Genomic DNA, 25,853 nt, shown 5'->3' with positions numbered 1-25,853 from the left:
AGTTTCGTAAAGGTTCGAGCTATTTAGGTTATTAGGCATAGAATAATATGTAGACCAACATCTGTCAATGATAGTGGATGAATGGACGTGATAAGGACATGAAGGAGATGGTGCATTCCCACAATCTTGCTCTAATATGTCAATTTATTGGGTATTTATTAAACAACAAAGACTGGAACTCTGACATGAGATTTACTTGGATTAAACAGATAATACAAACAAAATCATGCCAGCATGCAAGTTTACACAACTATATGGAACACAAGAATTAGAAAACATGATAATTTCATTAAATAAAACCTGCAGTTACACAATTGCAAAGTTTCCATTGTCTGGCTATCATCAAATGCATAGACTTGCAACTTTTATTTGAAAGTGGTCTCAGCCAAATGCATGATAATAAATGTGAAGGAACTTTCTCATTAGGTGTTATGGTCACTGCTGATCTATCTTTAGAGTTCTTGACATAACGATGCATACTGTTTTCTGCCATTCAAGCATTCCAATTTCAACTCCATACATTCATTTATCATGAGAATGAAAGCTTAGACTTGTCACTGTGCTTCTTTCTTCTATCCTACTTTTCTAGTTCCTCTACAGTCTATATCCAAGGATCAAAGATTCATCTGCCTGTTTTCTGATTACACGTTTTACAATTTTTGTCATTTTGTTTGAAAAGAAAATAGAACATAAGTTTCTGTTTTCCATTTTGGATGAAAATCCAAAGGAAACTTTTAAAATTTGTTGCTGCGGCATGCAAATACAAGATTGGGCAAAGGCAGTTGTCAGTTGGATCATCCCTCATTACATATATTAAAGACACTTTGTCCTCAATGTTCAAGTCTGTCTTCATTGGATGAGTCTAGCCAATTTACTAAACACCATCGTCAGAGTTCTAGTACTAGAGTCAATAAACGAGCTAGTGCTCCTTTTGAGTTAGTCCATTCAGATGTTTGGGGTTGTTATCTGATTGTGTCTAAAATTAGGTTGAAGCATTTTGTTATCTTTGTTGATGATTATATTCGATGAAAAGTCGTTTAGAATTGTCCTCACTTTACTGCTTTTTGTACTTAAATCAAAACACAATTTCATGTGTTCCAATTTTGCAAAGTAATAATGCTAGGGAATACTTATCAGAATGCTTCCAAAATTATATGGTTCAACATGGCATTATTCATCAAATTTCTTATGTATATACACCATCTCAGAATGGGATTGCTAAGAGAAAAAATAGACATCTTCTTGAGAGTGTCAGGGCTTTGTTGTTTCAATGCAAGTGTCTAAACATTTTTGGGCTAATGTAATATCTATAGCATGTTTTTTGATTTATCGTATATGCTTATCTATTCTTTCTGGTAAGACTCATTTTCATGTTCTCTTTTCTAACAAGTCATTTTTCCTAATGAACCTAGAATATTTGATTGCACTTGTTTTATTTGGGATGTTGGACCTTACGTTATAAAACTTGATCCAAAATCTCTCAAATGTATCTTTCTTTGGTATTTTCGTATGTGAAAAGGTTATAGATGTTACTGTTCTAATCTTAATTTTCTAGAACAAACACCATTTGTTTTCGATAAATGGGCTTGGATAGCTCAAAGGAAGAGGGTGCCCAATCTACTTATATATACACTATAATAGCCCATAATCAAGCGATATGCGATAAATACAACTTGGAACATCCTTCCTCACGCTTAGCATGACATGCGAATGGGCCAAGTCCAAACCACCATCGCAGACAAAAGGCCGGCTCTGAAACCATGAAAAATGGGCTTGGTAGAACTCATTCTCAAAAGCTAGCTCAAAGGAAGAGAGTGCCCAATCCATTTATATACATTATAACAGCCCAATAACCAAGCAATATGGGATAAATACAACTTCTAACCGTTTCATCTTCAAGTTCTATCCGTTAGAGGGAGGATGGTGATTTACTAATCTATTTGTTACTGATCTTCCTCCCTCTACTCCAGTTAAGACTCCTATAACACAAGTTTATTCTCATCGCCAACAACCTTATGATCATGTTCTTGCTCCTATCCCTAGTCCTCCTGCTCCATGTCCTACGCCAGTTCCTTCGTCTAGTCCACCTACTCCATGTCCTACGCCAGTTCCTTCGTCAATAGAACCAGCTCCCAGTTCTAGTGATGATCTTTCTATTGCCTTTCATAAAGGTAAACGTCAATGCACTTATTCGGTATCTTCTTGTATGTCATATAACCATTTGTCACCATCATCTTGTTCTTTTATTGCTTTTCTCTTGATTCTATTTCTATCCTAAAATTGTTCATGAAGCTCTATCTCATCCTAGATGGCATAAATGCTATGACTGAGGAGATGAATGCCTTAGATGATAATGGTACTTGGACCCTTATAAACTTACCATCTGGCTTTGTTGCTTAGGTGGAGTGTGGGAAACTGTCATCTTTGTAAATCCTTGTACAGCTTGAAACAAAGTCCTCGGGCCTGGTTTGGAAAGTTTAGTCAAGTTGTTGAGAAGTTTGGCATGAAGAAAAGCAAGTCTAATCATTATGTTTTCTGCAAGCAGTTTACAGCTAGTATCATCTTATTGGTTGTTATGTTGATGACATTTCATTACTAGGAGTAAGACAAGTGAGATTTCATCACTCAAATCTTTTCTTCATGGTCAATTACATACAAAGGATTTATGGGTTCTAAAGTACTTCTTAGGTGTTGAAGTGACGAATTTTCTTATCTCAAACGAAGTATGTGCTTGATTTGTTGTCCAAGATAGAGAAATTGGGAGCTAAGCCATACACACTCCAATGGTTCCTAATTTGCAGCTTACAAAAGATGAAAAATTGTTTGAAGATGTTGAGAGATATAGAAGATTAGCTGGGAAGTTAAACTACCTTATTATGACTCGTCCAGATATTACCTATTATGTCAATGTGGTAAGTCAATATATGTCTTCTCCGATTGTCAATCACTGGAAAGCTGTAGAGCAAATTTTGTGCTATTTGAAAAGAGCACTTGGGTGAGGAATCCTGTATAGCAATCATGGTCATATTATGATTGAATTTTTCTTAAATGTTGATTGGGCATCGTGCAAGGAAGACCAAGATCTACTTCGAGTGAGAAATCAGAAGTAAAACATTCCCATGTTCAAGTGAGAAATCAGAATACAGGGCCCCGGCCAATGAACGTGTGTGAGATAATGTGGATATGTCAGCTCCTCACTGAAATGGGTCTTAAGATTTCAATACTGGCTAAGTTATAGTATGACAACTAAGTTGCACTTCATATCGCATCTAATCCAATATTTTATGAACGAACTAGACATATTGATTCGTGAAAGATTTAGCAGGGATCGAGTTCTACAAGATATGTGAAAACAGGAGAATGGTTGGGAAATATCTTCACAAAGGCCCTAAATGAGGTTAGGGTTAATTATCTTTATAACAAGTTGGGCATAATCAACATTTATGTTCCAACTAGATGGAGAGTGTTAAAGTTATTATATATTAATTAGGAATGTACAACTATACAAAATAGGAGAATAATTAGGGATTTGATTAGGAATCATTATTTGATTTGAATTCCTATATTAGAAATGTAGCTTGTGTATATACAGATAAAAATCATTGATGAATGAAATATAATACATACAAATTTCTTCTCATCCTTAATATCAGTTTAAGTTTTCAAATAGAAATGCAAATGATTAATAATGAGATAGGAAAAGGCACTTAAAGAATTCCACTATATAGTTCCTAACCTATAGTTTGCTTGTTTTAGCTTTTTAGTTTCTTTCTCTTTAAATAGAAATGCAAATGAAGATATGAAAAGGCACACTTACAGATGTCCAGAAGCAATAGAAAAAATATTAATTGGCTTTCCTCGACGGCTGCCCTTGGCATGCTCCTGAGGGGAAAATGTCAAAGTATTCTAAGAGCACAGCAAGAAAAATACAACTCCAAACAATAATAACTGGATTCATTGTTAATGGGAAGAGCATAACAGAAAATAAAAGAAAACTCACCACTAAAACGTTCTCATTCTTCTTAGCTAGTCCATTACCACCAATAAAACCCGAAGCCCATTTCAAAAGGTTAGAGTTCCAGCTATTATGCGTTCCCTGAATAAATTTGAAAAGACAATTTGTAAAATCACACATCTTAACTTAATTATTTGACCAAGTATGTCGTGGATCAGCTATATACAACAATAACTTTAAGAACCCACTTTTTTATTCCTATGCATATGGTTATCATCATCACTAGGAACCAGCAATTTCTCATGCTCCATGCCCTTTTTCTTTGCCACTTCCAAATGAACTACTTTGCCCCGGAAATCATTTATAGTAATACGTTTTGATAAGAGCTTGTCAAGACTTTCAGCGCCGTCCTCCTTCAGAACATAAAGCTCAGAGCTTCGACCAGGCGCCAGTTGAAGGTACCATACTCCAGGAGAGACTTTCATTTGCCAATAACCCAAATTGGCCATCACAATAGTATCAACCAAGTGCGGTGCGCCCTTAGTTCCAAGGATCAGCTGAAGACCTCGGGGAGGTTCTTGATCTTTCTCAGAACAATGACCTAGATTAAATGGAAGCTTAATAAGAAACCAAATTGGTGAAACCCACTTGGTTGAATCAGGAACATAGGAATTGTCTTTCCTTTACTTATGATAAGATTTTTATAACACTCTTATTCCAAGAAACAAAATCTCACCAGTAAGGACAAGAGCTTCAAGTTCAAAAATTGCTTGCAATGTTCTTGTGTCGCCTAAGTTCTCAAGCAAAATGTTATCCAAGTCGTGGCTGGAATATTTGGCACAAGCAAGAAGAACAACTATAAGCCATAATGGCAAAATGGGAATATTTCCAACACAGAAATTAATCTCCAAACATTAGCATATTACAGCATAAAAGTATAGATAGCATATAACAAGTATTCAGAATGCATTTGATGAGGGGAGGAACATACACAGCAATAACAGGTTCAACAAGCCATGGCTCAGGAACATCAAGATTCATGGTAAGAGTTTTTGATAGTGGCATATTAGCAAAGAAGGCTTTAGGTCCGTTTATTGTGTGATCAGTACTGCTGAAGTCATCCTGAAAGGTCATGGCACAACTAAGATAACAGGCATGAAAACCAAAACAAGTGTTTACAAAGTCAAATTTATACCATTGTTGGTACTACATATCTGTAGAAATTCTTCAATGGAAGATCAACAAGAGAACTCTGCCAGTAAAAATAGAACTTGTTAGTTCTTCAAAAAGCAGGTGCTGAACGAAATATGCACAAGTAAAGGCATCTAGACTGTCGTCCTTGAATGTAACATTATTAAATGAAAATACTTGCAACATCTTTCATCAGAAAAAAAATTCAAACCAGCCTAAATCTAGAAAAATGACAGGGAAAAATTGTAAAAGAATACACAGGAAGTTTTATACACGATCCAAGCACACAAAAATTTAAAACGGATCATATCATGGTGTTAGTTCCACCAAAATATGGGCCTGGAATGGACAATCTGGTTCAAATCATTCAACCAAATATATATGAATATAATTTATATATATACACACACTCACACCTGAGCGGAAAATCTCATTCTTCAGCATTTCCTTGCAAATAGACGCAAAATTCGTTAGATGGTCTGATATGAAACATACTTTTTTCTTTTCGGGAATATATATATATATATATATATATATATAGTATCATTTCGTCAGACTCAAAATCACAAATTGATGTCAAACTAAACAGACAGTTCAAACCAAATCAGAAATCTATCTTGCAAACTGCAGCCCCTAATACCATAACAACAATAACCATCAAGGTCAAAAATTATGATATTCATACAACAAAATAAATACCTCGAGTCTTGTCCAACAAAAATAGAGATTCATTAGAAATTCCTAGTTCGAATTTTTTTTTTTTACTTCTTCCTCTTTTTTTTTCCCTTTTTAATGGGAATCCAGACTTAACCTGAACAATTATTTTACAAGTCAGACTCAATGATAGGTCCGAATCCAATCCATAATCCATTGCAATTCAATCCATCAGGCAATCTAAGCCAGCCTCCTGAAGCACAAATTACCTAGACCCAGAATAATATAAAGCTGGAACAACCTGACCAGAGCCCTTCTTATATGAACCTAATCTTGCTACATAACAAAAAACCATCAAGGGCAAAAGTGTTACCAGCTTATTTAGGCAACAAGTAACTAATTTGATTCAATTGTTTTCTAGTGATAAAAGGACTTTTTAGTTAGGCTAGATATTCAGCTTACAGGCCAACAGATGGCCCAAATCCAATCCAAATTTCATTTGGCAACCAAACCAATAGACAAATGTAGTTCCAGACCTGGATGGTCCCCAAGTATCATGAATCTGAAATGCCCTACAATTGAAACAAAACAACCTGCTGATTGATTCTTGCATATTTCTCCACAACAAAAGAATCAAGAACGCCACGACAAAGGATAAAGGCTTCGACTTTTGTTATGTTAGTCATTGTAGCAAGCAATCTCCTATTAGGCATTGATCATAAACAACGTGAAATTTCGATATTCTAAGTTAAACTCAATGGGTGATTCAAATTCAATCCATAATCCACTGTACAACCAAACCCAATAGGAACATCCAAGCTGTCCAAATTTCAGAGAATCCAAACTCAAAACAACTTGAATCTGAGATGATCTGAAGATGAAATGACTTGAATTGAGCTTGCCTGCATTATGCCTGCCAATATCTCCATAAAGAATCCTGGAAGTTAAAACATATCGAAATAGTTACCAACGTGAATGGTGCTTAGGGAGGATGACTACATCAGCGACATAGAACTCAACCTAAAATTACAGTTTTGTAAGTCAAAACTCAGAATCTTTCCCAGAATCCATTTTGCAACAAATCTAATAGGCAAATCTGAGATGCATGAAAACCTGGATGTACTCGAAGCCAAAATTATCCAAATCCGAAATGATTTGAATCTGAATTAAGCCTAACCAAAAACAACCTGATCCAAGCTCGTCTAATCTAAACCTGCAAATTTCTCCATATAACCAAAAACAACCTGATCCAAGCTCGTCTAATGTAAACCTGCAAATTTCTCCATATAGAACAGAACTATTACAGCTAAAAACTTATCGAAGTATATACCAACTCCAATGTCGTATAGGGAAGTCGAGAGTATCTGCAACCTAGTAGTCTGAATCAACCTGAAATTTCAATTTTGTAAGTCAAAACTCAATGGTGGTCCGAATGTGTGAACCAAAATACATTTTGCAACTGAGCCCTACAATCCACACAAGAAAAGAACTCGAACCAGAAATAACCCCAACTTAAAACAGCATGAAAGCCAAAAGATCTCAGCCAAGCTTTCCGGACTTGAACCTGCAATTTCTCCATTAAAAAAAAAAAACAAAAAAAAAAGTTGGACTTTCTCTGCTGCCTAGTTCCACTTGAAAACATCAAGAAAGTGTAGGCCAAATCCCGCATAAAATTCCATTTTGCAACCAATCCCAATATGCAAGTCTAATCCAAAACATGGACACAATCCAAACCCCAAGTCAACTCAAATCTGAAACGACATTACTCGAGCTTGTCTCATCCAAACCTGCATATTCTCAGAATATAAAAGAACCATCAAGTGCTAGAGACTTACCGTGTTGGTTCTTATCATATTACAACTCGATATAGACAACAACCTGAATGGTGTTTGGGAAAGTTAACTTTATTTGCGGCCCAAGTCTGACTTGAGATTTCCATTTCATAAGTCAAAACTCAACAGTGTGTCCAAATCCAATCTTGATCCATTTTGAAATCCAGTCATTAGCCCAATCCAAGCCATTCAATATCTGGACATTCCAGATCCAAAACAACCTGAGCACCAAGTGATACAAACGCTGAGGTTGAGAAGGACAACTTTATCAAGCAACCTACTTTGGTTTGACCTAAAATTTCAGTTTTTGAGGTCAAAATCAATGGATGGTCCAAATCCAACTTAAAACCAAACACAACTTATAAGGTACAGCCACGGAGAAAAGGCTTTGGCTATGGTTAGGTTAGGCATCATGGCAATAACACTTTATCTCTTGATCATATCTTTAGTTCTGTATCTTGATGTATACCAAGATGAAGCTTGTCCAGAATAAAGATCCATCGGAAATCCCGAGTTCATAGGTACAAGGATCCCAATAGGTGGCATAATTCACCCATTGAAATAAAGGACAAATGAACATAACACATAAAGTGGGAGTAGGACGCTAGAAATTTTGACTCACCATTGGGTTAAGTACAATTCTCATGCTTGGTTGAATGTACTGCCTTAGAACTTTAAGCAGTGAAGCCACGTGCTGACCAACTGGGCTTAAAGGATCAACCACAGCATCAATGTGAACACTAGAATTCTCATTTTCTAGGATAACAGCACTGCAACAAAACAGTAGAAAGATCAGATTTAAAGTCAATAAATTGTTAAAAAAAATGAGAGATGCCAAATTAAATGAACATAGATAAACAATAAGTAGCATCACCAACAATAATTTTTTACCATAATTTAAAACAATAAATTGTAGAAACAGAAACAAGAGAAGTCAACTCCAGTGAGCCCAGGAAAATAACAAAGCACATCCATCATGCAACAAAATAAACCAAAATTCGCACCCTATAGACTGTAGAAAGAAAAGATAATTAATAGATTAAAAATGTATGAAAAAGGTCGAGATCAGTTAAGCATGGTAAGAACCACGATGAAGTCCTAAGCTGTGTGCTAATAAAATTTCTTTCATAGGCAGATAATGGGGCAAATGGGGTGCTTAACATAGATTCACAATAACAAATATAGTAGCTTGAATGTGGGTGCTTGACATAGATTCACAATAACAAATATAGTAGCTTGAATGTGTTCTCTTTTTGCTCAATGCTACAATGTAAAATAAGAGAAAGATATCATCTTCAGTCTTTACAAGATTTAGGAAAAGGAAGGAATACTGTCATCTAGCATTAAATACACAAGTCAAGGATGAGAAACCATGCATAACAATATCTTCTTTTTTGCAATTGATTTATTCAATATTAACAAAAGTTGTAGAGTTGATATCCTATAATATTGGAGCATGAGAAAAGTCATGTATATTAACAAAAGTTGTAGAGTTGATATCCTATAATATTGGAGCATGAGAAAGGTCATGTATCATATGCATACAGCACTCTGGGGTCCTTTTACACCTACCACTATTGTCATTCAAATAGCTCCAAAAAGTAAAACTAGCATTCATATTTTATCACCTCTAAAAGAGAAGGAACAAAAAATAAAATGATCGGTTTGACTTGTTCAACTTCTTACCTATAATCAGCATTCAAAATCTCAAAACGAGCACTTTCAGAACTTCGATCCCGCAATGCCATTGCAGATGAGACAGTCATAACAATGTCGCTAACAAATTTGCTGCATGTTATAACAATAAAATGAAATTAAGTTTTCCATTCTACATAAAAAGATGAGATGTTTCTCCAAAATACCAAGAAACTAAATGAGATAAATTAAGAACTTCTAAACAAATTAAATTTTTTTCAAGACTAAATAAATCCTCTGTAATAATACAGCAATAACCATAAGGGACAAACTCTAGGTATTAGCAGCAAGCCATCTGATTGGGGGGATGGCATTAATAAACACCATATTGGTTTTTATAGTCACCCCATTTCTTATCTGCTCCTTCGATTTCTACAGATATAACAGGACAACTGTTTGAAAGACAATAAAAAATTAACCACGCTAGATTTACTAGGAAAAGAATATAGAATGACACTAGACCAGAGGAAATTAGAGTGCGAAACAGTGAATTTGTCTCTCTGAAATATTATCCCAACTAAGAGAGCAACTGACTAGGAAATCTTTTGGTAGAAAATAACTGTGGAACAGTTACTACGACACCCTAAAATGTGCTAAATAATTTCCACTGACATTATTTGAATTAGTATAGGATAGGCAATGGGACAAGTTTAAATGATGAAAATTTTGGTTTTATTAGATTTATCCCAGCTTAATTCCTTAAGCACATGTCCAGACATGGACGGTAACCTACTCATAAAGCCCTAGGTCAACAAACGAATCTAGAGTCCATATCTTCAAATACGAGCTTGGATTCATCCGAGGTACATACGACCTTGGATTGTCGCTCGTGGGGCCCTCTTCAGCTTTACTAACATGTAATTATTCAAGAGTCAGTGTTGGGCCAAATATTGTATCAGCGGCCATATAAGCAGGGTTAAAACCCATTTTACACAAGACCAATTGGATTGTGCTAGGCCCAATCTACACCTATATGTCACTTTATATCTTGTATATTTCCCATGTCATTTCAGATTATATTCTCCAACATTGCTTGCTGAAAACAGTTGTGTAAAAGAGCTTGAAAAGAGAAATGGGATCCTGAGTGTTGATATCTGGGGAAGAAAGAGCAAGGACCGGAAAGTAAACCTTGTAAGCATGTCGGGGTCTATGTCCTGCCAATGGACTTCTTCAATAATTTCCACTATGTGCTTTATCCTTTGCTTGAATTCCACAGATTCTAAAAGATTTAGATCATGGCTTAAAAAGGTCCCAACATCATTCAGAATTGTCACCTATCCAGTGTCAGAATTAGAATGTTAAAACACAGACAATATATGAATATGAATGCAGTTGCATCAAATTTATAATTTGATACCACAACTAACATTTTAATCCTATAAAATTAGACATGCTTATTGTTTGGCAGAGCTAGATCGAGACTAACCCTTCCATTGGTAATAATTGCACTCACACCAGCCTCAAGCCCTAATTGCCTGTACAACAATTTTATAACCTGTATATCATTATCAACATTCAACCAGTCAATTGATTGACCATAGCTATTATAATGAACCAACTTGCAACAACTCCAATTCAAAATTTAAGAAAAAAAAAAGAACTTAGAACGAAGTTATAACAAGCTAGGATTATATTCATTACTGCAACAATCATAGCCATATACCTTATCCAAATGTCTTTTCATTGCATCAATGGAAAATTCAGTAAGAGCAGATTTGTAGGCCTTCTGTGATAACTCATTTGCATCAGCCAGCTCATAAACCTTTTCTATAAATGCTTGAGAACTTTCATCTGTTAGAGAAGATGCATGGACGCCACTCTGCTCATAAAATGAGCATAGCTGTTCCAAAAAGTGCAGCACATTTTTCTTATGACTGCAAGACACCGTAAATGAAGCAACAAAATGATAAGCATCAAGCAAATGCTTAATTCATGCGGTCAAAAGAGTTTCCACAAAAACAAGATCAACATTACAGAACTTCACAAACCTGTAAGATGACACAGTAATTTCAAAAACCTTCGCGATAAGGAGACTAGGTAAATCTGCATCTCGACTGGCGCTGAAAAGAACTCCCAAGCGAGCAACTTTAGACCCTCGAATCTGCATCATAATGCGAACATCACAAGAACATCAATGGCATGGCAGTAAAATTGGCTGCCAGCAAAGATCTAGCAGTGACAAAAATGATATAGGATCTTAATCTTGAAAATAACCAGATAGAGAATTCCTTCATGAAGCAACTTTATTCCCCTCAGTGATGTGAGGTCAACAACAAGAAGCTGAGTTACAGGCTTCAGATCATCTACAGCTGTGCAATAGTTGAATAATATGTAAAGGAATTTATGTCAATGACATAAAAGAAAATGTCAGCATAACACTGCTGTTCTCAAAATAATTCTGCTTACTTTCAGAAGAATGCAGGTAGCTAATATCATGAATTACAGATTCCCCATCAAGAACTGACGAACTCAGGGAAATAAACCTGGGTTTCCCCTTCCCCTCCGCAATGATCTGCATAGCATGAAAATGATAAACGTTGCACATAGAATATTACTGAAAACATTGGAAAAGATACAATAAAGCAACAAAAGATTTGGATGATTTACTTGAGGATTATAGCGACTAATACTGCTTTCCGACAGAAATTTGTCCAAGATATCAGTACGAGAATTTATGTGTCCATAATAAACTTGTTCTTGTATTCTTGGAAGCTCGTCATTCATGGCAATCATAAGAGCCTCCTGAGCAAAGTCAAGCCAAGTATTTTTATTGAGCAGGGAAAAGGGTCTTACAACAGAGATAAAAAAAAAAAAGAACAGTACCACAATGACATTCCACTAAAAGTCTTTAAACAAGTACAGATCTACCTATGAAAGGCCATAAACCCATGATAATGAATATCATACTTTATGTCCTTTAAAGAAAAATTTGACTCATCCCAACAGACTGTACCTCATAAATAACTGAACTTTAAACTAACATTATAGAAGTGGTAACAGGATCGGGACAGAATTTACATGCTACCAAAAACTACAAACTAACAGCTCAGCAACAAAGGACGTGTAGTAGAAGAGAATGAGCATTACCTCTCTAGAATCAGAAACAAGACCATTCATCAGGAGGCAACACTGCAGCTTGTACAAACCCAGCTTAAAAACAGCCACGGAGCTTTCTTGTGACAACTCCTTAAATTCCTTCTCCTTTTCCAGCTTTAGTAATATATCTTGCGGTGGAGATTTCACTTTTGACCTACATAAAGGAAAATGCGAACATTTCTTAAAAAGGTCATACCACGGATTAAAGGCAAAAGAAACACAATCAATGATGAATTCTAAAGCAGAATGCTAGTAACAACCCTTAAGCAACTTACAAAATTGCTTCTACAAATCCACCTTCCACATTATGCATCTCAGGAGCATCATCTACAGACTCTGCCGACTCCACACGTAATCTATTTACCTGCCACATGTATATATTGAATAATGTATGTTTTAGAAAACTCAAAGTTTTATTGAATGAATATAAAGCAACAAAAGCTAGCTTGGGGGAGAAGGGAGGGTGTGGAAGGAAAACAATTTAAAATGGCTGGTAGCCGCTAATATAAATGATCAGAAATTAAGAGAAAACAAGGATATGCTACTATAAAATCATGTTCATATACCAACTGTATATGGTCCATTACTCCATTTTATACCTTGATTAGGGGGTCCCAAGAGAGATAATCTGGAACTAGTCCCAAAATTTCAGATTTTGCAATGACATAGCAGCCTCCCAGTCATGTTTGACTGGGCTTACACACATTCGCTCTCTACTCAAACTAATGCATATAACATGGGCAGCCACATTTACATCATTACAGTGAATAGTGAAGACTGACCCCTATTCATCATATTGACATAAAAAGAACTAACTCATCCTTTCCAGTCATTAGTATTTCCTTCCACTAGTTATCATCAAAAGTTTCCAAGAATACTGAAAAACCAATTTCCCAAATAGTGCAGACATTAGGACTCAAGTCTTTTCATTGTTATATCTCTTTTCCTTTATCAGTAAAGCAAACCTTAAACCTCAATTCCAAGGCGAATTGATCCTCCAGTACTGAACAAAAAGTTTATCTGCTTGTCTTTTAATCAAGTAACATTTTTTCTCAAGAAGCATTAAAAATAAATAAATACATGCCAAAGACTGGAAGCAAACTCTTACATTACTCAAAAACTGGAAAGCTGTTTTCATCCCGTAGTTTTCCTTAATATAAATGAAAAGACGTATGATCTGCAAACAAATGGATGCAATCAAAACTCGTAAGCTCCACAGGAGTCCGCAATCAAAGAGATGAACAAGAAAGTAGCCTGATGAGCAGACAGCACAGAAGCAAGAATGAGAGCAAATGGATCACAATGGAAAAGAAGGAGAATATAGAGATGGAGGGAAAATGAAACAGAAGTAAGTAAATACCAAGCTGGATAAATCCTCCTCAGTTTGACTGTTATCCTCTATGGAAGATAAATGGAGGTCGCCACCACTAACTTCAATTTTCTTGATAAACTTTGAAGAATATAACATCAACCCAAATCTCACTGGATAATTGTTCTCATACAAGGAGATAATCATATCAACAGACTGCAGGCTCACAACAATAAACATTACCAAATATTGGCAGAAGTGACAGGATTGAGAGGGTAGTTATTGGTAAAAGGAGAAAAGAAATCACTTGCCTCAAGACCACAACTAGTGGCTGGATCTAGCACATATACTGCATGGAACAGGTTCTTGCGGATGTAGCGTAGTTGTCCAGGGAAGACAGGCATCAAAATCTATACAAAAAGTTATAAGCAATACTTTCATAGATTCTAGACTACCATCATATTCTCAAAACAAAGAATTTGCAGAGGAAACAAAAACCTCATTTATATTGCTTCGCCATTGCTTATACATAGCATCTTCCTCCAAGTTGTTGAGATAATGGACATGAGTTGATCTAAAATCAACACGGAACATATTTGACTCAGGAGGGGACATTGTTGACAAGAGTTTCCGAATTGTGCTGTGAGGAACCTAAAACATTAGCAGCACCAACTCTTTAATAATTCACAATAATTTTCAAATTCAAATTAAGAACCACAGTCCACTGTGATAGATTAACTTAAATTACTCGGAAAAATACACATCTGAATGGAGAAAAAAGTGGAGAACTAATTATAATTCACAAAAAAAGAAAACCATTAGAAAACAAAGACAGGAAACAATTTGAGAAACTCAACAAATGTATTAACTTCTAATGCATGCATGACTGAATAGAGATCAATTCCAATGGTTTGGGAGACATAAAATATGACTTTAAACTAAATTCGAATGAAATTTTTATTCAGTCTCACATAGTTAAATATTTTAACAGCTCTTTCAGAGAAGTAATGGCTTATTCATTGAGAGAACACCACCAATTGTATATAGCAACATATGTTGGATATGCAACTTCAGAAATCATTATAACTGGCCATGGGTCCAAAATTTTCTATTTTGAATCCACAGACATCAAAAACCTATCACAGACATACTTCACTAAACGAAAAGGCAAGGAAAATGTTCCATGGAGATTGTATTTCAATTCAAATGAATTCACATCATGCATATGAAAAGTTGGAAACAAAAGTGTTTTTATGCCGAATAATGAGTAGAAAAAGAGGAAAAGGAAGAAACGCATAAAAAAAAAAAAAGCAAATAAGCTTTGCCAAGGCCTGGCTCAGCACCATAAAAACAAATCACTCCTTGTAAATGACTTAGAAACTGTGAAGAGATGTTATATCTGGCATACACTTCAAATTTTCAGCTAAAGAGGATTCAATTTAATTGGTGTTATCCTAATTGAAATTCCTCTTACCATAAGTCATTTCCAGTTTGTTGCTGAGGATGAAGTGAAATAGTCTTTCTGAATCTTTTCTCATCCATATTAAAGATTCTATTAAACTACGTACTTATATAAAATATATGATCCCTCCAAGGTGTGTTTAATAAAAATTCATCATTCTTCTTGTAATACCCTTTTCCCACATTGGGAAGAAATTGTCAATTTAATATGTTTATAAGAGCCTAAAAGAGTTGCTACTAGTATACGGGGTTGACTTTGGGCCATGTGGGCAGGCCCAATGCTTCTAGTTGTTGGGTCAATAATTAATGCAAGTTTAGGCTTTACAAATAGCCCAATTATAGAACTAAGTGCTACCCATGGGAAATCAATGTCAGCCATCTCTAGAATCCGTATGAGCCACTGCTAGAATCCATGTTTTGCCTGACGAGGATGTTAGAGCTTTGAGTGGGGGAGTTTGGGGGAGTTTGTCCCTATCTCACATTAGAAAGAAATTCTTGATTTGGTGTATTATAAGAGCCTAAATGTGTTACTACTAACACCCAGGGGTTGACTTTCAGTCCATGTGGACAGGCCCCACACTGCCTCTATTTGTGGGTAATTAATTCATGCAGTAATTGATTGAAAAAGGAATTAGAGAAAAAATACATAACAACAATCAAGACAAATTGCTTAATTGTAAATGGGCAAATAACTTGGATCTTCCATACCTGAACACCAACACTAGAGCCATCTTAGAACCTCATAAGGTAACCAACTACAGTTATTTGCAATCAGTTAGTAGCATTTTTTCCTGAAGAAGAAGTACTAGGCAAGTAATATTTGATTTCATCAATATTTACCATGCCAAACATCCACAATGACAAGTGCAAAAGTTTTAGGCTATTCTCCCTTAGCTTTTTAAGGATAAAAGCCAATTATTATTCACTATCGATCTGATAAAAGCCAATTATTATTCACTATCAATCTGTAGGATCTTTCTGACATGAATATGTAAATAATATTTGATTTCATCATTATCAACATTTTCCATGCCAAAACATCCACAACACTTAATATAGGAGTTTTAGGCTTTTCTCTCTTAGTTGTTAGAAAAGATAAGTAGTAGTAATTTGTACAACATCTGCATATTTCATGTTTTAACAAGTATTACTTTGCTAATTTAAGGAAAACTATGACATTTATATATATTAAAAGAAAACATAAAAATCATCTATATTAATTATACAAATTCCCCACTATCTAGCTTCATTAATCTCCTTGTATTTGCCCATATTTGGCAGAATGCATTTAGAGATATATGTGAACAAAAAATAAATTGCTTTATATATCAATCAGGTTCTAAGCATCTATTTCGTGAAGTGAAGGACTAATGTTTAGGATCATTTAACAACTTAAAAATTTTTATTTGGGGAAATTATATATATGAGGATATTTTCCCGTCAAATTCAATATCTAAAACTGACTAGCATATATTAGCAAAGCAAAATTGGGGCTGCAATAATGAATATCAAAATGGTGTTAGACCATTGTGAAGATAGAGGAAAAAAATCCTCAAAGATAGCTAACCAAACTAGATTATGACTGAGAATCAGTTGAGTTAAGCATTAGAACTGTCAACAAAATAATTTGAAAAAATTATAGACATTTTGTCTATTTCGATTATGTTTTTCGTTTATCTCCTATTTTGAACAGTAAGGGCATCCTAGTCTGTTATTAAGAAAGAACTGAGTAGATCTAAATTGAAATTTGATTGACCGTTTCCTTTCTTTTTTTTTCTTTCAATTTTCAACTAACTCCTTTCACTGTCTTCTCTACTCTTTCTACATCTCTTCTCTAGGTAACTACAAAGAGAATTTAGCACCATTTACCTTCATTTTGGAAAATTGATCAGCCAATAAAAGCTCCTGTTGGACCATGTCTATCAACCTAAAAGAAAGCGATATCAAAATTAGTTACAACATACCAAGTAATGTTACTGAATAAATTCAAATGACAGTCAAAGAAAAATGTTAATGCCAAGCAATATATAAAATGATAGTTAGAATGTACATGGTAGTGAAACAAAATAAATTTGCTGATAGAGTGGTCTGACTCGGATCTAGTATACCTTTTTAGAGGCCACGCAATCCAACTTACTAGTGCTGGTTTGATTCAAGAAAACCAACTGAGCTGTTGTCATTGCCTCACAGAGTTTATCTTTATCTTTCTAAGTTTCTAACTTGTATTAAGCCAGTTATTAATCTACACAAAGCATCCTTTCTCTAGGCACAACCTATTTTAAAGATGAATCTATAAAGGTGATGCACATTAAATCTGAAGGTTTGCTAAAAGAGAACCAAAAATAAAATTTAGATGGTATAATATGACTAATCGTCTCCATAATGCAAGGCTGATTCCTATGTTATGTTAACCTTAATTTCCAATGAAGGAATTCCAGAAAAATGTCAGTGACCGACATGTGTTACTTATAATTAGCAACTTCATCCTATTTCACTTTCTCCCTTCCTTTACAATTATGAGAAGTATTACCCATTAAAAAAAAAGAAAAGAAAAGAAAAAGCAATTTAACCTGCATCATGGGCATTGAAGTGCAGCACCTGCATGTATAACTATTTGTTGACTAATAATTAGACATGCAGATGAGAATAGAGGCCAAGAAAGACAATCAGAAAGAGAATATTTTACTGATATTAATTTCCATGAAACCATAAGAGAGCATGTTTCATTAACTGTGGAACTAATATAGAAGCTCCTTTATAAAAGGAAAAATAAAAATTCAAATAGCTCATGGTTTTAGACTTCGAGAAGCCCAGTACTGAATTTTGTAAAATTGCAGTAGTTAATAAAAGCATTCATGTATAATTTTCAGCAATGACAGCTCCCGGAATTTAGATTTAGATGGAATAAATAAGCAATTTGATACAATCATAACTAGTATGATCTTCACAAAGAAAGGAGAGGAGAACATCTTATGAGAGAAGAAGCATACAGATAAAGGTCAATATCCTCAACATTGATTAAAGCACCATTCAGAGCCATTAACGACTTGCCCGGGGGAATCATCCGCTGGTTTGCTGTTATTTCATCTTTAATTGAATCATTGAGCTGCAAAATATCATCATTCAAGCAGTTTCATCAGAACATACAACAAACAAAATAGAGCTTCTGTAAAGTAAAATCGATAATTAATTCCATTACTTTTCATTGCAAGTGCGTCCAACATGATAATATACCTTCATGCGAGACAAGTATGAAACTATGCTAGGAAAATTTTGGTTGATTTCCTGCATTGACTGCAGAGGATCAGAGGCATGAACTATTCTTTGTGCTGTTTGATGTCCTAAATCTGTTGAAAAGGAAAAATGTTAGATAACATGCCACTTGTCTAAACCATTAAGGGATAAAACCTTAAATTGCAGGTACCCTTTAGCTCCCAAACATCAAGCGTATCGGATATTGTTGATGAAAGTAGATAGTCTCGGAAAGCCATGATCTCAGATGTAAGCTCAGGTTTACGCTCCTACATATAAAAACATAAAAGAAACAACAAAATTCCTTATTGATTGATATCAGTTACTTTAACACATTAAAAAGTTTTCTTCGTTGATATTTAGCATAAACATAGCATTGACTTTCGAAAAACATTTTTCTAGGAGGATAAAAGAGAAAGGAGAACTATTTTGAGGAAATTGTAAAACAAGATCTTATGAAGTATTTCAAATACATTGTAATATCTAAAACTATAACTAAGTAATTGTAGAAGAAAAAAAATTATTCCTAACATAAGGACGGGGTAGTCTAGGTAATGTAGAGAACCAGGCAACATTAAGCGCGTAAGTTCAAGACATCATCTTACTCGCTCTCCTAGAAAACTTTATTAAAAAATTTCCTAAAGCATAAAATCAACTTATGCTTTTCAATCCGTAAGAACCATTTTATTTTTATTGAAAGTCTCTATAGTTTTTGACTTTAAATCACAATTATCGTGTAAAAGATGTTTAGGATGTTGTGTATAACTTAAGGTTATAATAGGTTATAGTAAAGTCTGTAAGCTTAAAAGATCATTATATAACCTAAAACAATCTCCTTGGTATTGGTTTGATGCTTCAGTTGGGTTGGTTTAGATTGTGGTTTACAAAGAAGTACATATGGCCACTCTATGTTTCGTTGGTGCTAGACTTTGATTGTATGTTACAGGTTGAGTATGTTGTGTATAACTTAAGGTTATAATAGGTTATAGTAAAGTATGTAAGCTTAAAAGATCATTACATAACCTAAAACAATCTCCTTGGTATTGGTTTGATGCTTCAGTTGGGTTGGTTTAGATTGTGGTTTACAAAGAAGTACATATGGCCACTCTATGTTTCGTTGGTGCTAGACTTTGATTGCATGTTACAGGTTGTGTATGTTGATGATATTGGGATTACTAGAAGTGATAGTACGGGTATTGTTTCTTCAAGATCATTTTTAGACAAAAATTTTGGACCTCTTAATTATTTTCTAGGGATAAGGTTGCTCAATGCAACAAAAGTATGCCCTAGACTTACTCTCCAAGATAGGAATGCAAGAGGCAAAACCATGCAATGCCCTGATGGCTAAGAATGATGAAATTTATTAGATTTAGATGGTGAAGAATTGATGGATAATCCTAAAAGGTATAGAAGATTAATTGCCAAGTTGAACAATCTCATAGTGACTCGTCTTGATATCACCTTTTCAATTAGCATAGTCAGTCAACTTATGTCTGGTTTGAGAACTTTTCATTACGACCCTGTCTACACATCTTGGAATATCTTAAAAGTGCTTATGGAAAAGGAATCCTATAAAGTAATCACAAGCATAACAATAGAGAGGGATTGTCTGACAAAGACTAGGCAGACTCTACTATAGATTGTATCCACCACTGGATGTTGTGTATCTGGTGGGGTAATCAGATTTTGTGGAGTGGAAAAGGAAAATAATTGCTCAATCTAGTGCAGAGTCAAAATATCGAGAATGGCTCGTATCACTTGTGAGCTCATGTGGGTCTATCAACTTCTTACTAAGATAGGAATTTAAGTCTATTTCCACCATGCTACCAGCCACAATATGAAAATTTGAGATTTTCTAAAGAAGAATGAAAAATAGATTGATACGGAAATTGATGAAGATCCTCACTATCATTTTTACCTGAAGCTTCTCTTCTAGCTAAGTTTTTATCTCATAAGTATTCATTTTGGATGCTCATGATTTAGTAATTTTAACTATCTCATGATCATCATCCAACCTTAGATTGGAAATTGTAGGAGATTATTCCCTCATCGGTGATTAAGGCTTAACGTCTTTGAACTGATGATAGGTTCTTCTCTGACTTCATTTTGCAATTAGGTTCTTACTGGCATGAAGTTGTTCAGAATGTCCCAATGTATTGGTTATAGTTAGCAATTTTCTCTTTTCTAATAATTCCATGCAATCATGCTATTTCACAATTCTCTTTTCTAATGATTCCACACGTTTAATAGCTATGGAAAAAATTAATATAACAGAATTAATAGTCCATGATGATGACTTAATGCACAAATAATATTAAGGACCCAATGCCAAAAACTCTCATAGTTCAAGGACAAATCCAGGTTTTGAATAATAAAGAAGACGAAGAGATTAATGGTCCACAAACATGTAATGCATGTAATAAAAATACAACTAAATAAGAAAAACATATTCAATAATAAAATAAAAGTAACTTTTTAAGGATGACAAACCAGTAATTTGGAGAAAATGAACCCTCTAACTTCTTGGGTAAGATCTTCAGTTCGTGGATCTTCTAGAGTGACACCTGCAACTCAAAACTCATTGCATTTAACGAACAGAGGTTTTGTACTAAAAAAAAAAACATGACTATGGGTAGTATGTTTGTACTAAAAAACACCAGCCACCCATGAAAGGTTTATTAAAATTTTAACCATAACAGAATGATAATTGACAAATATCCAGCAAACGTGCTTATCTTTCATTGCCAAATATTTCACAAGTATCTTTATCCTTCATTGCCAAAGAATTTAGGTTCAATTATTTCAAAGGAAATATCCAAAGGTATCCACATAATATCAACAAATCTGGAAAATGCAAATTCAAAATTCTTAATAGGTCTAGGCATGTGGCAACATGAGGGTATGCAGAAGAGCATGAAGGTTTTTGATGGGTGACAAAAGTATAAAAGGTGAAAGCATACAAGTTTTCAGGCATTATCTAGAGAACCAAGGTGGCAGTTCATACATGGGTGTTGATTAGGTACTATATTCTAATGCAAGGTGCATTCAAAGATATGTGTGGAGTTTATTCTAGAATAGAGATTTATTTTAATTGTCAATGACAACTCAAGGAAAAAAGGAAACCTTTGCGCTAAAAAGTTAGCAACACTAATACTATGGCAACTATATAGCAGCCTATCCAAGAATGAGTTAGAAGATGACAAGAGGGTTCATTGCAAACTGTTTTTCAGAATGTTTTGATGATAGAAAAATAAAATTCTTACAGCCAATGATACTCTAATATACATCCAAAGGAAACTCCGCTTCATTCTATGATTGCTTATAATAACCAAAGGCATGATCACAAAATATTCTTCTTTTCTGGTATTCTATACATTTAACAGGATAGAAAATGATTGATTAATTTTTTAAATATAGATAGTGGTTCCAGGATTGTTTCTTTTAGCTAAAAGTTTTGATAAAGAATATTGAATTTGTGATTTATTTGTATTTGCGAGTATAAGAATGGAAAAATGATAGATCATTTACCACACAATTGCTTTAATCAATCATACACAGGGTCATTTTCATAGGCATAGCTACTTTTCTTGTATAAAAGTTGTGTCCCTATTTATAATTGATCTAGATAGCAGGCGTGAAATTATACACAATTAGGATATTCTAGATAGCAGGCATGGAGGACAACAGATCAATTAACTTTTTTTAAATAAATTCAAAATTTGTTTTGCAGCCCCACTTCTAAAAGGACGACTGTATAGATCAACTTCTAGAATCTTAGAATTAAATTTGACATGAGCACTTTTTTCTTGTTTCTGTTTACATGTAGGATGTCCTTTTTATCTTTGGCTACTTTCATTTTAAATAAATTTCCACATCAATACTAAAGAATATCATGGTATATAGCTATAGATAAAAATTGTAAAATTGCAGTTGCCTATCAAATTAATACGGAAAGCTGGCACATTCTTTTATATGAACGGCAAACAAGGAATGGAAGCCTGCACACTCAGTTGTGCAGAAAAGAGATGATACTGGCTAGGTTCAAAAAGAATGAAATTTCTGTTACAATGTTGAGGAGGAAATCAAATAAAAGCATGCAGCATTGGTCAGCACTCTAACCTTTCTTAATTGCACTGTCATCCATAGCCTTATATTCCATATTCTTCAGTGCAAGTTCCACACCATAACCGCCCAAATTTAAAGATTCTTCAGAACCAATAGCACCACAATGGCTAACTTTTGCTTCACAGCCAGATGGTAAAACAGGTCTAACAATATATTTTACCTTTCCCTGGAAGTTTTTATTCAAATTTTCAGAAAGGTAAGTATCATAAGAAAGAAAAGAATGCATGCATCATGTAATTTCAGGTGATAAATGCTACTACATATGTAGAATAAAATATGCTTTGACAACTTAAAAGAATTGTATTTATTATGCAAAGATTCAAGTATCCCCTGAAAAATACTTGGCTAAATCTCAGAAGCTCAAAAGGTTTAATAGCACCAAAATATTGCAGTATTAGAACAATCCTGGATTTCAGGGAATCAGAAACTATTAGATATTTCATAAGTAAAAATGGCAGATATTAAGCAGTCAGTAAAGGAAGATAAGGATTCTCCTAGCCAAAGCCATCTAAAAATGTGAGCTCATAGGCATAAGCCAGCTATTTGCAGGGAAATTTGTGCACCAGAAAAGGAAAGCACTACTCTATATGCAGAATTTGGGTAAAACAGATCTCTTTATTCTTCTCTGTGACTGAACCTAAAACCTAGGCTTAAGGAACAACTACATATCAATTAATTACCCAAGCTATGATTTTTATTGTATAACTAAATGTTAAAGCAACCTCAGTAACAAGCTTGTTCATTTAAAGAAATATATTTATGATGCAGTTTCTGTCAGATCAACTTGTGCCGCAATGTATATGTCTTGAAAATTCCCCTACTTCATTGGAAAAGTTCAGTGTTGCAATATAAACCAAATGCCTAACTTATATATTTTGAAATATACATAATTGAAAAAGGATAGGCTGTAAATTGTGAAAAAAATCTTATCCACGCCACTTCTCGAAATTATAAAAGCAACCACAACCAAATGACAAAAGAAAACTTTTGTTCTCCTTTATTTGGAAGCAGTAATTTAACAAGACCAATCAGTTACATTCATGCCCAAGAAAATGCAATGGTGAGAAAATAAATAAAGGCAGGCAAAAATATTATTTAACATTAGCAACTTACCTCCTTGGCAGCTTGAGCCAGCGTGGTATGAAATTCCCTAAAACAATCAGTTCCAAGAGCACCATACAGAATAGCAACTGGACTTCCAGTTTGAGAATCGAAATGGACATGATCAAAATCAAATAGCTCAGGCTGTTGAAATGGATCTCCAGCACTGGCAACCAAGAAAAATAAAGAATTTAAACTATGAGAATTGCACACTGTAATATGGACTAGCAATTTCAAATAAAACAATTAAAACATTAAAGAATGTCTGAGGAAGACTTACAGTTTAGCAGGATTCTTTAGCCATAGTAGAACCTCTGCAACATCAAAGAACAATGCTCCACCAGTATCCACCCAACAACATTTCCCTCCAGGACTCTTAGGATTCACACCAACAAGCATAGTATCCGACCTTTTGATTTTATTTTTGGCAATTGTTTCTGTAATTCCTCCACTAGCGTTGTCTGAAATACTATCATCCAGAAATGGAAAAGAAGAAAGAGACTCCTCCGCTAATTGTCGGTAAAGCACCAATCTTGGGGATGCAGATCTCAGAATAAGAGAGAACTCAAACAGTGAGGCCAATGGGTCACTTAAAAGTGAGTTTCCATGTTTTATGATTCTTCTGAGACAGTTTTTAGCGGTATAAGAATCAGGTTCATCATTCTCTGCCTGAAGCCAAACCTCAATGAATGCCCAATAAAGATCTCTCCGTTCTTTTGACAGTAATTCACTGCAGCAAGAAATAAAATTACATTAATTTACGGACAGAACATTCTACAAGCTTAAGAAAAGAATTTTAAAAGAAAACTACACTACTGTAGTTGCAAACAGTAGAAGAGAGTAGATTTGTTAAATTCAGGCATTCAAAGACAGCTAAACTTCAAATGGAAACATGTAAACAAATAAAGGATATTTCTATTTTTTTCATGAAGCAGCTACTTTTGGCTTTAAGAAAAGCATTCATATTTTTCAAAAGTATAAGCAAAAATGTCTGGTGCAGAGACAAATTTGTCAGATCACAATGTCAAAGGAATGAATAGAATGTTAAAGGTCTAATATTTTAAAAATTCCCAATTAGTTTTTGATTCAGGCTTAACTAAGTTCTGTTAATATATGTGGAATGAACTCATTAACGACAGCAGGATATTGCAAAATGCGAAGCAAAAAATGAATACACAAAAACTAAATATTGTAGCACAGTTAACATATATCCAACTAGAAGATGAAACTTGGCCAACAGTACACGAACAGACATACCATGGTGTAATAAAGGGGTATTCAAATTTTATCACAAATGTGCAAGGCTTTATGAAGAGTCTAAAAAGGACTGATGACATATAAAGTATTCAAAATTAAAGGGAGAAAGATGCTAATCCTAAAATTCAAAAATAATTACAGACCAAAACTCTTCATGCCCATCAAACTACTCCTTTGAATGAGGTGAAATAAAATATATCACAAGATCTTAAAAGTATAAATAAGAACAGCCCAATTGAGACAATGTTTTGGGTAAATTGATCGGTTAGTACATTAGTCTATTATTTATTCTCATTTTAACCATTTTTCTATCTTATATAAATCAACTTCCCATTCGTCAATGAAATTTCTACCATTAAAACTGTACAAAGTTGATAAATTTTTCAAGCAGAACAAAAACAAAACAAAATCTTTACACGCAACAAGAAATTCATATCAACTAATCCTATACTTGAAACAGCTAATGACGCTAACCCAATTCAAAATTCATCAAATTATCAGAACCAATCAATCAGATAACTAATTAATCAAAAATAATCAAAACCATAAACAATAAAATTCCAGTTTAAAAATTCAAACTTTAGAACAAAATTGGAGCATACCCAGCTTCCAATAGAACAGGAGTGCCTTCCCACTTAGCCCTAATAGCAACTTGAACGTTTTTAGGCCTTCTATTCTCTCCATGAACAGAAAAAAGCCCACAAAAGCTTACACAAAGAACAATGATCAAAACACAAAAACCGGATCTAAAACGGGTCCCCATTGGATTATAAAGAGATTTTAGGTTCTTTTAATCATCCAGCATTTGACATATAAGAGATGTGAGTGATCAATTGTGAAGTTAAAGAGAGAGTTAATCAATTGGGCGAAGGAGAGAGTGTGTGTGGGAGAGATCAGTGAAGGAGGAGACGACTTTGAAGCGAAA

At 34.4% G+C, this 25,853-nt stretch overlaps 1 protein-coding gene across 2 annotated transcripts in view; it reads right to left on the bottom strand.

Moving 5' to 3' along the window:
• LOC8287693 (UDP-glucose:glycoprotein glucosyltransferase) overlaps positions 1-25,853 on the bottom strand; it is a 31,538-nt gene extending 5,685 nt beyond the window's left edge. Inside the window, exons 1-30 of one of the 2 annotated variants that reach the window (XM_015725611.2) lie at positions 25,531-25,853; positions 23,952-24,401; positions 23,684-23,837; positions 22,565-22,736; positions 20,936-21,009; positions 18,618-18,714; positions 18,428-18,540; positions 18,184-18,299; positions 17,063-17,120; positions 14,231-14,383; positions 14,044-14,142; positions 13,784-13,948; positions 13,532-13,600; positions 12,699-12,787; positions 12,415-12,577; positions 11,935-12,069; positions 11,734-11,839; positions 11,542-11,636; positions 11,316-11,428; positions 10,991-11,201; positions 10,754-10,822; positions 10,456-10,601; positions 9,319-9,420; positions 8,255-8,402; positions 5,151-5,207; positions 4,947-5,077; positions 4,692-4,780; positions 4,204-4,556; positions 4,001-4,096; positions 3,818-3,882 (exon numbers count right to left, since the gene is read on the bottom strand). In XM_015725611.2, the coding sequence (XP_015581097.2) occupies positions 3,818-3,882; positions 4,001-4,096; positions 4,204-4,556; positions 4,692-4,780; positions 4,947-5,077; positions 5,151-5,207; positions 8,255-8,402; positions 9,319-9,420; positions 10,456-10,601; positions 10,754-10,822; positions 10,991-11,201; positions 11,316-11,428; positions 11,542-11,636; positions 11,734-11,839; positions 11,935-12,069; positions 12,415-12,577; positions 12,699-12,787; positions 13,532-13,600; positions 13,784-13,948; positions 14,044-14,142; positions 14,231-14,383; positions 17,063-17,120; positions 18,184-18,299; positions 18,428-18,540; positions 18,618-18,714; positions 20,936-21,009; positions 22,565-22,736; positions 23,684-23,837; positions 23,952-24,401; positions 25,531-25,691 (4,049 nt within the window). In that variant the 5' untranslated portion in view covers positions 25,692-25,853. The remainder of the gene's footprint in view (positions 1-3,817; positions 3,883-4,000; positions 4,097-4,203; positions 4,557-4,691; positions 4,781-4,946; positions 5,078-5,150; positions 5,208-8,254; positions 8,403-9,318; positions 9,421-10,455; positions 10,602-10,753; positions 10,823-10,990; positions 11,202-11,315; positions 11,429-11,541; positions 11,637-11,733; positions 11,840-11,934; positions 12,070-12,414; positions 12,578-12,698; positions 12,788-13,531; positions 13,601-13,783; positions 13,949-14,043; positions 14,143-14,230; positions 14,384-17,062; positions 17,121-18,183; positions 18,300-18,427; positions 18,541-18,617; positions 18,715-20,935; positions 21,010-22,564; positions 22,737-23,683; positions 23,838-23,951; positions 24,402-25,530) is intronic. The other variant, XM_048375941.1, reaches the window with a different exon arrangement.

The sequence above is a fragment of the Ricinus communis genome, chromosome 6, assembly GCF_019578655.1.
Source record: "Ricinus communis isolate WT05 ecotype wild-type chromosome 6, ASM1957865v1, whole genome shotgun sequence".
NCBI classification, from domain to species: Eukaryota; Viridiplantae; Streptophyta; class Magnoliopsida; order Malpighiales; family Euphorbiaceae; genus Ricinus; species Ricinus communis.
This window is presented reverse-complemented; position numbering and strand designations above follow the sequence as displayed.